Source organism: Rhinoraja longicauda, unplaced genomic scaffold (assembly GCF_053455715.1).
Source record: "Rhinoraja longicauda isolate Sanriku21f unplaced genomic scaffold, sRhiLon1.1 Scf000585, whole genome shotgun sequence".
NCBI classification, from domain to species: Eukaryota; Metazoa; Chordata; class Chondrichthyes; order Rajiformes; family Arhynchobatidae; genus Rhinoraja; species Rhinoraja longicauda.
Window position 1 is genome coordinate 15,293 of NW_027601801.1, and position 12,675 is coordinate 27,967.

The window sequence follows — 12,675 nt, forward strand, 5'->3', positions numbered from 1 at the left end:
ATTTATAATTTTGGTTCTATTTGATAGGCTTGTCTGGAGCTGGTAAGACAACAGTCAGCATGGCACTGGAAGAGTACTTGGTTTGCCATGGGATACCTTGCTACACATTGGATGGTGACAACATTAGACAAGGTCTGAACAAAAACCTGGGCTTTAGCCCAGGGGACCGTGAAGAGAACATTCGACGTATTGCTGAAGTAGCCAGACTATTTGCAGATGCTGGACTTGTGTGCCTTGCCAGTTTTATTTCTCCCTATGCAAAGGTACTGCTCCATTTGTATACCTTCAAGAATTTTTTTTCTTACAGTTATTATTCATTTAATCTTCACCACATAAACATTTCACTGTTTAATTCGTGTTTGCAATATCATTCACATTTGCCTCCTTAATAAGTTCATAAGTTATAGGAGCAGAATTAGGCCATTCGGCCCATCGAGTCTACTCCGCTATTCCATTATAGCTGATCTATCTTTCCTTCTCAACCCCAATCTTCTCCCCATAAACCCCTGACACCCGTACTATAGACAATAGACAATAGGTGCAGGAGTAGGCCATTCGGCCCATCGACCCAGCACCGCCACTCTATATGATCATGGATCATTCACAATCAGTGGAATTTAGCCAGAGGGAGGTGATGCTGTGGAAGCCAAGTCATTGGGTATTTTTAAAGCGGAGAGTGACAGCTTCTTGCGCGTCAAAGGTTACAGGAAAAGGCAGGGGAATGGGGTTCAGAGAGAAAAATAGATCAGTCATGATCGAATGACGGAGCAGACTCATAACTTCATAAGTGATAGGAGCAGAATTAGGCTATTCGGCCCATCAAGTCTACTCTGCCATTCAATCATGGCTGATTTATCTTCCCCTCTTAACCCTATTCTCCTGCCTTCTCCCCATAACCCCTTCCATAGATTCACCGCCCTCTGACTAAAGAAATTCATCCTCAGCTTCTTCCTAAAGGAACATCCTTTTATTCTGAGGCTAGAATCTCCAGCCTAGACTCTCCACTCTCATCTATACATCCGCTCTATCCAGGCCTTTCACTATTCAGTAAGTTTCCATGAGGTCCCCCCTCATCCTTCTAAACTCCAGCGAGTAGAGGCCCAGTGCCATCAAACGCTCATCATTTGTTAACCCATTCCTTCCTGGGATCAGTCTCGTGATCATCTGGACCCACTCCAGCGCCAGCACATCCTTCCTCAGATATGGGGCCCAAGATTGCTCACAATACTCCAAATGCGGTCTGACCAGCGCCTTATAAAGCCTCAGCATTACATCCCCTATTTATGTATTCTAGTATTCCCGAAATAAATGCTAGCATTGCATTACCCTTCTTTACTACCGATTCGACTTGCATCGTGGATTATTCGATGGGTCTAATTCTGCTCCTATGTTTTATGGTCTCATGGTATGCATTTAGAATGCAAACTCCACATTTACTTGCTGATAACAATGTAATTACAATTATGAGCAGTAGATGGAGCCTTTGGAAACAGTTATTCTAAATTGAATTGGCATGTTTATTGCACAAAGCTTATGTTTGTCATTAATTTTGAGCACCATTGTTTGAACTACATCTTGGTATTATAAAGTATTTAAATTGCAGTTCAACCTAATCTGCCTTACAGAAAGTTTCTATCCCACAACTATCACTATTATGAATTTGCTCTCCCTTCCATAAGACATGAATCGAAACACGTTCTCTGCAAATTCCCCCACACCCTACCCACCCCTCTGCCTGCCCCCACTGCACCATTTCTTCTTCTGTCTTCTGTCTGCATTCCTTCCTTCCCCTTCCATCGAGCATTTGAATGTACTTTATGCAATCTTATGGAGGTGCGTGTGTGCCTGTACGTGTTTCTGTTTCTCTAAGTGGAAAGATTGAACCAAGGTAAACCCAACACATGGTTAAAAAAAAGATTGCTTCTCACAGAACATAAAATGGAAATGAATGAACCCAGGTAAACCAAAAGCATGGTTAAAATAAATAAAATTGTCTCTCACGTAACACAAAATGGAAGTTAATCAACCCAGGTAAACCCTGATTTATGGTTAAAAAAATAAAATGATCTCTCGTAACACAAAATAGAAATTAATGAACCCAGGTAAACCCAAGGTATGGTTAAAACAAATTTATTTCATGTACAATGGAAAACTATTATTTCACTAAAAACTATTGCCTTATAAAATGATGTCAGAATCTTCAATGTTTCTCATCTTGTAAATGGTGTAATCTTCTATTTGCCAGGATCGGAAAAATAGCAGAAGCATACACGAAACTGCTGGTCTGCCTTTTTTTGAGATATTTGTTGATGCTCCACTGTATGTCTGTGAGAGCAGGGACGTGAAGGGACTTTACAAAAAAGCCAGAGCTGGTGAGATAAAAGGTACGTATCAGAACAATACAAGCAGAAAATGGGCAAGCTTATAGGTGATGGGCTTGCACTGATGTGTAATTTTAATTTGTTTACTTAACTTTGATTTGTAGAAAATAAAATCTTTATACTGAAAAATACCTAATTTAAAAAACAGCTAATGATCACCATTCACTCTTTTCTACCTCCACCCATTGTTTCATCTTTCAAAGCTGTGAACCTTTGCATAGAATCTCACGCTAAAGAAAGAAGTTAATCAATTCAATGTGACTTTGTCAGCTCTTTGAAAAAACTATCCGAGTAGTTGCATCCCTCTTCTTATAATCCTTCAATTTTTCACGTGTATATATAAAGTTCCTTTCCAGATTACAATTTAATCTACGTCTATCAACCTTTCATAGTGTATTCCAATTCCCAACAAATTTTAAAAAAATAAAATTAATAGAATCTTCTGCAGCTCCCTTTCCTATTCATTTTTCAATTTAGGTGCTCTGGCATTTCGCCTTCCTGGCAGTGGCAATGGTTTCTCCTGCATTTCTCTCAAACACTTTCAAAATCTTTGAATATTTCCATTTAATTTCCCTGAACTCCTCTGTCCTTAAGATGTGATCAGCATTGCTAACTTGAAGAGATTTGAAGTTTGTGTTTACAAACCTGTTGCGCTACTGCTGCAAGAATTTAATTGTCCCGATAAATATGACAGGAGAACACTTTTGAGACAAACGTTTAAAAATCATTCAGTTTTTTGATGGTCAAGTGGTTTGTGACAGTTGACAAACATTGGTGGTATTTGAAAGTATCATTGACTAAGAAAGTTGTAGACAGTGGGATTCGAAATGTATTAGCTAATTGAATCTCCATTAATTGTTCATCAGTTCTAAACAGGGTCCCAACCCAAAACGTCTATTTCCTTTCATAGATTCTGCCTGATCTGCAGTTTGTTTTTTGCTCAAGATACCAGCATCTGTGATCTCTTCTGTCTCAATTGCTAGTTGCCTGGAAATAGGCTCTTGTATTTATGCACATATCAGTGACCGTCATCCACAGAAGAAAACCCTAGCTTATCTAGTCTTTCCTCTTAGTCCATTTTTCCAGCCCTGGCAATATCTGGTGATCGGAACAGTATGCAGATATGAAGTTGTGGTCTAACTAGTGTCATAAACAGTTCTATCTTAACTTCCCCACTTTTATAGACTATACCGTGGCTAATAATGTGCCTTCTAAATCATCGCTGATCTGTTGTGCTATTTTTAAGGATCTGTGGACCCTTTCTTCCTCACATTATTCAATATCCTCTCAGTTATTTTATATTTTCTTGCCTTGTCCTATTCATTAAATGTATTACGTCACACGTCTCCAGGTTAAATTTCATTTGCCACTTTTCTGTTCAATTAATTGTACCATCTATAATTCTATGCAGTGTGAAGATACCTCATAGTCAGCCATGTGGCCAATTTCTGTATCATCTGCAAATTTAATAGCATTGAAGGTTAAAAACAAAAAGCTGGAGTAACTCAGCAGAACATGCAGCATCTCTGGAGAGAAGGAATGAGTGACGTTTCGTGTCGAGACCCTTCATCAGACTGAATATAGATTTAGTTAGATATATTAATGAACTAACCTGCAATGTTTAGGAAGGAACTGCAGATGCTGGCTTAAACTGAAGATAGACACAAAAAGCTGGAGAATGGATGACGTTTCGGGTCGAGACCCTTCTTCAGACTGAAGAAGTGTCTTGACCCGAAACGTCATCCATTCTCCAGTTACTCCAGCTTTTTGTGTCTACAGTTTAAACCAGCATCGACAGCTCCTTCCTAAACATCGAAGGTTAGTTCAGTAATATATCTAACAAAAAGCATGGGAGTAATTAATGAGTAATTTGGAACCCTACTGATCACAAAAGCTGACTATTATCCTTCACTTACGTAGCGTTTATTCCTCCTTTCCCGTCCAAACAATTGCATAATGTTCGTTGTCCTTCAATCCTCTGGAACCTCCACTGCAGCCAAGAAGGACTAAAAAAAGCAGCAAGAGCCTCAACAATATTCTCCCTTGCTGCTTTTAATTACCTCGGATTTATCACATTGACCTTAGTGATGTATCCACTTTCATGGATGCTAAAGCCCTGAATAACATTTTATCACTTTTATGCGATCTAATATTTTTCACTTCCTCCCAAACTACATCATCCCACAATGGAAGTATTTATTAAGAAACTTGCCTAAACCTCTACACACTTTATACATCGATAGAGGCTTTCTCTGATCCCCACAAATCTTCTCTGATACTACAACAACATTTAGACCAGTAGAGCTGCTGCCTCACAGCGCCGGAGACCGGTGTTCAACATGTGCTGTATGCGCACCTCAGGTGCTGTATGTGCACCTCAGGTGCTGTGTGTGCGGAGTTTGTACATTCTCCCTATGACCGCATAGCACTGCTGTAATTTCTACATGGTGAAACCAAAATGGATAAAAATTGCCTTTATTAAAATCTGACAATGTGCACTTTAACTACATGTGATTTTTCTACTACGAATCTCAAATTGTGGAGTACAGAGGCAAATAAATAAATGATGGGTCTTTGTCCCAAACATTATGGAGGGCACTGTACATGTAGTAACAGTAGATGATTTACGAGCAACAGTAAAAACTACTGTTCTGAAAAACATAAAGCTATCAATCTTTAACGTGCTGTATCCTTTACTTTTAATTCTGGCCCCCTCTCATTACATTCCCTGACATGGAACAGACTACCGACACTGTGTTTCAAACTCTCCCATTACCTTGTACTTGGTAGGAAATGCATAAAATGGCCTCATTTGGAGTATCCTATTTTATTATTTTCTCTGTTTCATTGTGGGGCACAATAATCATCTGCTGAAGGAACTAAAAAATGGATGTTGTGTAAGCAAGATATTATAGTATAACAACTTGTTTCTTGTCGGTTTTTATGTGCCTATGCATGTGTTATGGAAAGCATCTGGCAAATTGGTTTTATTTATGAACAAACTATTTGCGTGGGAAAATTGTTCAGCAAAATTTGGTGAACATCACTTGTAGGATTGCAGTGATGGGGGTGATTCGAAATGTAAATTTGTGTGAGATTGAATGATCTTTGACATTTATGAATATTACTGAAGGTATGAAAGGTAGTGAAAAGTAAGACACAATTTTAGAGTGGCAAACTAACCAATAGTGATAGTTCAATTTTATTGCGCAACTCTTTTGATGCAGAAGCAAAGAATGCAGATGCTGGTTTATACCAAAAATAGACACTGGAGTATTCAGCTTGCCAGGCAGCATTTATGGAGAAAAAGGATGGGTGACATTTCGGGTTGTGACCCTTCTTCAGACTGACTAGACTTTTGTTAGAGTAATGTTTTGTTTACATGGCTCTGGGTTTTTTAAGAAAATTTGGATTCTAATCTCATCTAATATTCTTGCATCCATATACCAGCAAGTTTCACTTAGGAATTGGCAGCTCCACTTTCCTGTCTTTCCCAAGTTGAGTAAAGCCTGCTTCATTTAAACCAGATCTTTAATTCGGGTCACTTGTTTCCCATAGTTTTATGGAATTTTACTTCATAAATACAAATCCAGTTGTCTTTATGAAGCTAATTCTCCCTCCACTGCCACTTCTCCATCTTCTCTCCCCTCTCTCTTCCCCTCTCCCTGTGACCGTGCAGGTTTCCATGCGATCGGTTTAGTTTACGTTATTGTCACGTGTACCGAGATACAGTGAAAAACTTTTGTTTGCGTGCTACCCAGTCAAAAGAAAAACTATACATGATGACAATTAAGTCATCCACAGTGTACAGATAAAGGATAAAGGATATTTCAAAGGTCTCCAATGAGGTAGATAGGAGGTCAGGACCAAACTCTAGCTGATGAGAGGACCATTCAGTTGTTTGATAACAGCTGGGAAGAAACTGTCCCTGAATCTGAAGGGGTGTGTTTTCAAACTTCTGTACCTCATGCCTGATGGGAGAGGGAAGAAGAGCGAGTGAACAAGGTGAAATGGGACGCAGTAAGACGTGGGTTAAGCAGCCAATAACTAATCACTTATGTGTCTCCGGGTTCCTTGTGTTCCAACGGGAAATGGTTAACTTAAAAACCGAAGCTCCCAGTTTGCCAAGTCCATAATATGGATGTATACTTTCTCAGCACTATTGTATTGAAGTGGCATAACTCTTTTTATTAAATTGAAAAGTTAGTCACTAGCCGTGGAACTGTGATCTAATGTTGATTTCTTGCAGGGTTCACTGGTATTGACTCAGAGTATGAGAAACCAGAAGCTCCTGAGCTGGTTCTGAAGACTGATGTTTGCTCTGTCAATGAATGTATCCAGCAAGTGATTGAACTTCTTCAGGAGAGGGTAAGGATGTAGCTGTGCCTTTGAACGACTGAATTTTAAAGTGAGTCTTATGATACCATTGTTGTTGGCTGTATCCACAACAAAGATGAAACCAAGTTACAGGAAAGAGATCGAGAACCTTGTGTCATGGTGTCAGGACAATAACCTTCCCCTTAACGCCAGCAAAATGAAAGAATTAGCTGTTGACCGAAAGAAGCAAGAGGTGAACACAACCCGGTCCTCATCAATGGAGCTGCTGTAAAAATGGTTGAGAGCTTCAGGTTCCTTGGCATACATATTACCAGCAATCTACCCTGATCACTTCACACTGATGTGGCGATCGAGAAAGTGCAAAGACCTATTTACTTTCTTAGGAGCCTGAGGACATTTGACATGTCCACTAGGATGCTTTCAGGCTTCTATCGAAGCATCTCTGCTCTTGACCATCTGAATCTGCCCAGCCTAGCCCATCAGAAGCTCGTCACTATATTCCATCCAGTCCATCGTCACAGTGTATTGCATCAGGAAGGCTGGAAGTATTTGCAACCATGCCTGGCCATTCTGTTTTGTCTCCTGTCTTCTGAGAGAAGATACAGGATCTTGAAAGCCTAGATATCCAGACTTCCCACTTCTTCCCCACTGTGATCAGACTCTTGAACCAATCACCTCTTTCACACACCCTTCCCAGTGATGCTACCCAAAGCTGAGTAGCACCATGTACCTTGAGGATCTTTATCAGCATCATCTTTATTACCCATCAGCATTAGGAGACCAGCGAACATGAGATTCAACCCTTTAACTCAGTTTTGCCATTAGATCACGGTTGATCTCTTGTTCAACTCCTGTGGCTTTCATCCATATTACTTGATATACTTAGATATGTTGAAAATTTAAATTAACCCAGCAGTCATAACCTTTTTGGCGGAAATGAGTTTCAGGTTTCCAATTACCTTTGAATGAAAAAGTGCTTGTCTCCTTGTTTTGTGCATTATCGCTTCTGAGAAATTTGCTCATTTCGATCCTAGGTAACTTCATTTTAACCACCTCGTTTAGATCACTGCTTAACCTACTAAACATGCAGAAACAGTTGACCAGTGATAGTGCATTTATTTTTAAATTGCCAAGCCGTTTTACTAATAGAGAGTTTTCATTCTACTTTTCCAGAGGTTTTTCTGTAACTCTTCTGCATGACCCCAGAGATCTGATTTAAAAAAGGACATTTTACTGCCAACTCAAATGTGATTTTATAAAAGCGAATGTTTAGGCAGCAAATTTGCTGCAGCCAGAATTTAATGATAATGTTCTGCTTTAGGGGGAGGAGGGGGATGTAACTGATCCACTTCTTGGGAGGTAAACCACACGTTGGCTTTTCTTTGACTCCAGACACAGGACTTTCTCCATCCTAGAGTCACTCTGGTTTACCAAAACAAATAAGGATGTTTGTCCTTGTGGGAAAGAACACAAGTTGAGACCATCAATGTAAGATGATCACTGAGTGGTGAGAATGTGGAACTCATTACCACATAATGAACTAAAGGTAAACAGTGTAAATGCATTGAGAGGGAAGGCGGATGGGAACATGAGGGAGTAGACCCTTATGCCGCTATAGTTAGGTGAGAAAGGTAGGGATCACTTGTGGAGGTAGATTTAGATAGGATAACTAGCATTGACAATGGTCATTCAATCCACCCAGTACATGCTGTGTTTATATTTACCACAAGTCCCCACCACCTTTCCAATAAGTGGATCATTGGAAACTCCTATTCCCTTTCCCACTATGTACCAATCCAGCTTGCCCTTCAGTTCATCCGTCCACCTCGGCTACATTGTGCATAATGAGTTCCCCGTTCTTATTGCTCTCTGTGTAAAGCCCCCTCTCAATTTCCTGTTTCATTTCCTGGAGATCATTTTACATTTATGATTTCTAGTTTTGTTCTTTCCCACAAGGAGAAAAAAGATCTCTGTGATTTATTTTGGTAACAATTAACAACAATGTCATTCCAGAAAGGAGGAAGTCATGTGTCTGGAACTTGAGAGTCACAGTTAAAAAGATGCCAAAGTGTGGTTTACCACCCAAACAGCAGATTAAATGGAAGTTATTTTTTTCTATTGAAGCAGAGAACTGCCGTTTTAGATTTATGAGCAGCATGTTGCGCTCTATTCATGGGGGGATTATTAATGTGTAGGAATGCCCTTGTTGACAGCAAGCCTGCTTCGTACCACATTCATAATGCGGTTTTCAGATTTTCAATTTAGTTCAGAGGCTTCTAGCTAATTTAAGTGTGTTTTATTGGAGCAAAGAAAAGCACAATGAATATTCATATTGTTAGTTTCTAGCTTTATTTTGCTAAATTTGAATCAATTAGTAGACAGTGAAAATTTATAATGGCTCCTGCAAACCCAGCTCACAGCCCAGAATTCGGGGGAGGTCATGTTGAAGTGTTCCTTCCCTGATTGTACCAACCTCTGGACCTACAGAAATCTGAAAGAAAGTACATTGCTGGAAATACTTAAGTCTGGCGGCAGCTTTAGAGAGTGAAACAACATTGGTATTTCGAGATGATAAGTTTTATTCATAGCTGAGAAAAGATAAAGATAAACACAGTTTTAAATATAGTTTAGTTTAGTTTAGAGATACAGTGTGGAACCGGGCCCTTTGGCCCACCGGGTCCGCACCGGGTCGGACACGATTGCGGCACATTAACATTATCTTACCTACACAACTGGCCGTCTTTGGAGTGTGGGAGGAAACTGAGGATCTCGGCGTAAACTCACTCGGTCACGGGGAGAACGTACAAACTGACAGCACCCGTAGTCGGGATCGAACCCGAGTTTTCGACACTGTGAGTGCTGTAAGGCAGCAACTCCACCGCTGCGCCACTGTGCCACCCTGTAGTTAAAGGTAAAGGGAGAGTTGGTGCTCAGTTGCAGAGAGAATAAAAGACTTACACTGTGTGATAGGATAGAACGCAGGAGAAAATGAAGTAGTGAATAACATAAGGCAGAATTATCTATTGATTTGCTTTTTGTTCTAGTATCAAGAATCAAGAGTATTTTATTGTCATATATCCCAGATAGACCAATTAAATTCTTATTTGCAGCAGCACCACCACAGAATATGTAAAGATAGTACACGGCAATCAATATAATAATGTAAGTATATCTGTCTCCCTTTCACATTCTTTTTTGACACTTAGTCTATCCTGCCTACCGCGCAGACTATCCTTACTGTTCCTGATGCCACCTTTTTCCCTGATTTTTTCATTGTATCTTTCACTTTTCCCATTTTTGCTGAAAGTTCAGAAATTCTCTTTGTCGTATCCAAACCTCCACCACCCTTGCTGCAACTTAAAAGTGACTTGTTTTGTTTCCTGGGTTCCGATGAAGGATGTCCACTTTCCAAAGTGCATCACAGTGCTGCCTGACATCCTGAACATTTGCAGTATTTTTTGCTGCCTGACATCCTGAACATTTGCAGTATTTTTTGCTGCCTGATATCCTGAACATTTGCAGTATTTTTTGCTTTTATTTCTCTTCTCCAGGAACAACACTCTGTTTTTTTCCATCAATGCTAAATCTGCTCATTTCTTTGCAGACCAACACTTTGTTTTACTTAATATTTTTCTAATAAGCAGAATATTTTGCAGTTGCTCTTGCAATGCAACTTCTTGAGTAGCATGGCATAAATCTAACCTACTTATCAGTTTCTCATCTTGATGTCTAATACCAATCCATGGAGAATAGGGTAGAAACAAGGAACTATAGATGCTGGTTTACAAAAGAGGACACAAAGTACTGGGGCAGAGATGCTGCCTGACCCGCTGAGTTACTCCTGCACTGCATCTTCTCATGGAGAACAGGGTGTTCATTGGGGAAGTGGTGGGAGAACAATCTAAAGATTTGACTTTTAAAAAAGAGTGAATTCTGCATTTAATGTGTTTATCCTTCAGTATACATCTGTTTTGATGCACTTGTAAGTTAACGAGGTAGTCAAAGTGATGTAATGTTGTGGCTTACCACCCAGCCACACCCTCTAGCCCCTAGCATGAAGCGGATTTAAGTCAATGTCTTGTTGGATGTCTCTGTGATGGAGAATTTTCACCTTTCCTTCGAGGTTGACCATGATTTTGGCTGTTGCTTTCCCTGTACTCATCTTTGTAAAGTCGCCGTACTTGTAGATTGAAGTCACGGATCTTTATGAAATATCGTCTGCTCCATGGACCTGTAAATGACGTATTTGTGACAGTGGTTTAATAAGTCTGTAATTTGTTGATTTGCTTTTATTAACAACCTGTTATACTGCCTGTGAGCACAGGATGGCACTATAGGCCCAAAACTTCCAGTATTTTTGTGCTGTAGAAATTAGCTTAAACGGCCTGTCCCATTTGGGCGATTTTAAGGCGACTGCCGGCGACTAGGCTGTCGCCGACAGTTCGCCAGGGTGTCGCGGGCATGATCGTGAGGAGTCTTCCAAAGATCGTAGTGGATCGTAGTGGATCTCGGCGCATCGCTGAGAAATCAAACAGTTTGAAATTTCTCGGCGACAGCTGGCTTGTCGCCAGGTATCGTAGCTTATTGCGGTCGCTGTCGCATGCTGTCCCCAGGTTTGATCGGTTCTCTTAAGATGCATTTAGAAGCATATAATATTAAAATAAGCAAAGTCATTACAAAATACCATTAAATGCTTGTGTTTAACGGGTTTATTTACTGTCAGGACATTTGACAGGTAGATTGGAGGCGACAGTTTGACGGTCAGGTAAGCGTGGGAATTTTTGCGATGTTTTTGGCCTCAGCCATTACATTTAAAGTGGGCTCCAAACCCAGATATTCAACCCAGAAACCAGATATGCATCTCCCTTATATTTTCAAAGAATGCCCACACACTTTTCACAAAAATCCACTGAACCACTTTTTTTTTTTTAATACAGCTATTAGTAAACTGGAGGTAAATCCATTTTATTCCTTGTTACAGTGAAGCTTGGTTTTTAAGTAACCCATACAAGGTGTTATAGTTCAAAACTCTCAAGTACTTACCGACTTGTCAGTGATTTCGACGAAAACCAGGACGCCGGAGAAGCATTGACAGCGTGGGAATTTTCGCAGTGTTTCAGAAGAAGCTGTAATCTCGACCTGAATCGGCATTGTCGTGGTCATTGTCGTCGGGTAAAAGAAAGGTTCAGCGATCTGCTACGACTTTGACAGTCGCCGGCAGTCGCCAAAAAAATTGCCTAAGTGGGACAGGCTGTTAAGTTATCCAGTGTTGCTACTAACATGGTATTGTTTTTTTTTAATGTTTCAAATAGGACATTGTTCCTGTAGACTCTTATGCCGAAATAAAGGAACTGTTTGTCCCAGAAAACAAGATTGACCTCGCTAGAGCCGATGCAGACACCTTGCCAGCCCTGGAAATCGGGAAGGTAGGAGCATTCTTCGTACCACTTTTCACAGGTCCAGCTGGTGGTGGTGGCCCTCTTGCCTCAGAGAAGATGATAAGTTCAATCCCTGTACCAGAAGTTGAACCTGTAACCTAGGCTATCATCTGTGTTGGACCCGTACCTTCAACTGAGCTGCTAAACCAGGTGGAGGTGGATGTTAAAGATCCCAAGATAGAAATTGGTAGATGTGGGGATTAGTGTTTAACATGCATCATAAGCATTAAAGCATCTCATGTCGTACCTTACACCTTTTGATATGATTAGTTATTGTATGAAGACTGATTATTTCAGTGAAGATTTTTGTTCCTCTCGACCGATGCAATTCCCTCAGTACCTTCTATTCCAAAGCCGCTAACACTTTACCTTCTTATTCTGTTAGTTTGCCAAATATAATTTGTTGTGTTGCCTCTGTGACTAACACTTAATCCCTAGAAAGAGGATTGTTCTTTGGGAAGAACAATTTAAGGATTTGATGCATTTTTGATGCATTGGTTTTAGGATTCATTGAACCA

At 40.2% G+C, this 12,675-nt stretch overlaps 1 protein-coding gene across 1 annotated transcript in view; it reads left to right on the plus strand.

Moving 5' to 3' along the window:
* Positions 1-12,675, plus strand: part of LOC144591111 (bifunctional 3'-phosphoadenosine 5'-phosphosulfate synthase 1-like) — a gene marked incomplete at its 3' end in the record, with an annotated part of 49,825 nt that overhangs the window by 5,795 nt on the left and 31,355 nt on the right. Inside the window, exons 3-6 of the mRNA XM_078395428.1 lie at positions 28-263; positions 2,246-2,384; positions 6,631-6,749; positions 12,032-12,145. Coding sequence (XP_078251554.1) covers positions 28-263; positions 2,246-2,384; positions 6,631-6,749; positions 12,032-12,145 — 608 coding nt within the window. The remainder of the gene's footprint in view (positions 1-27; positions 264-2,245; positions 2,385-6,630; positions 6,750-12,031; positions 12,146-12,675) is intronic.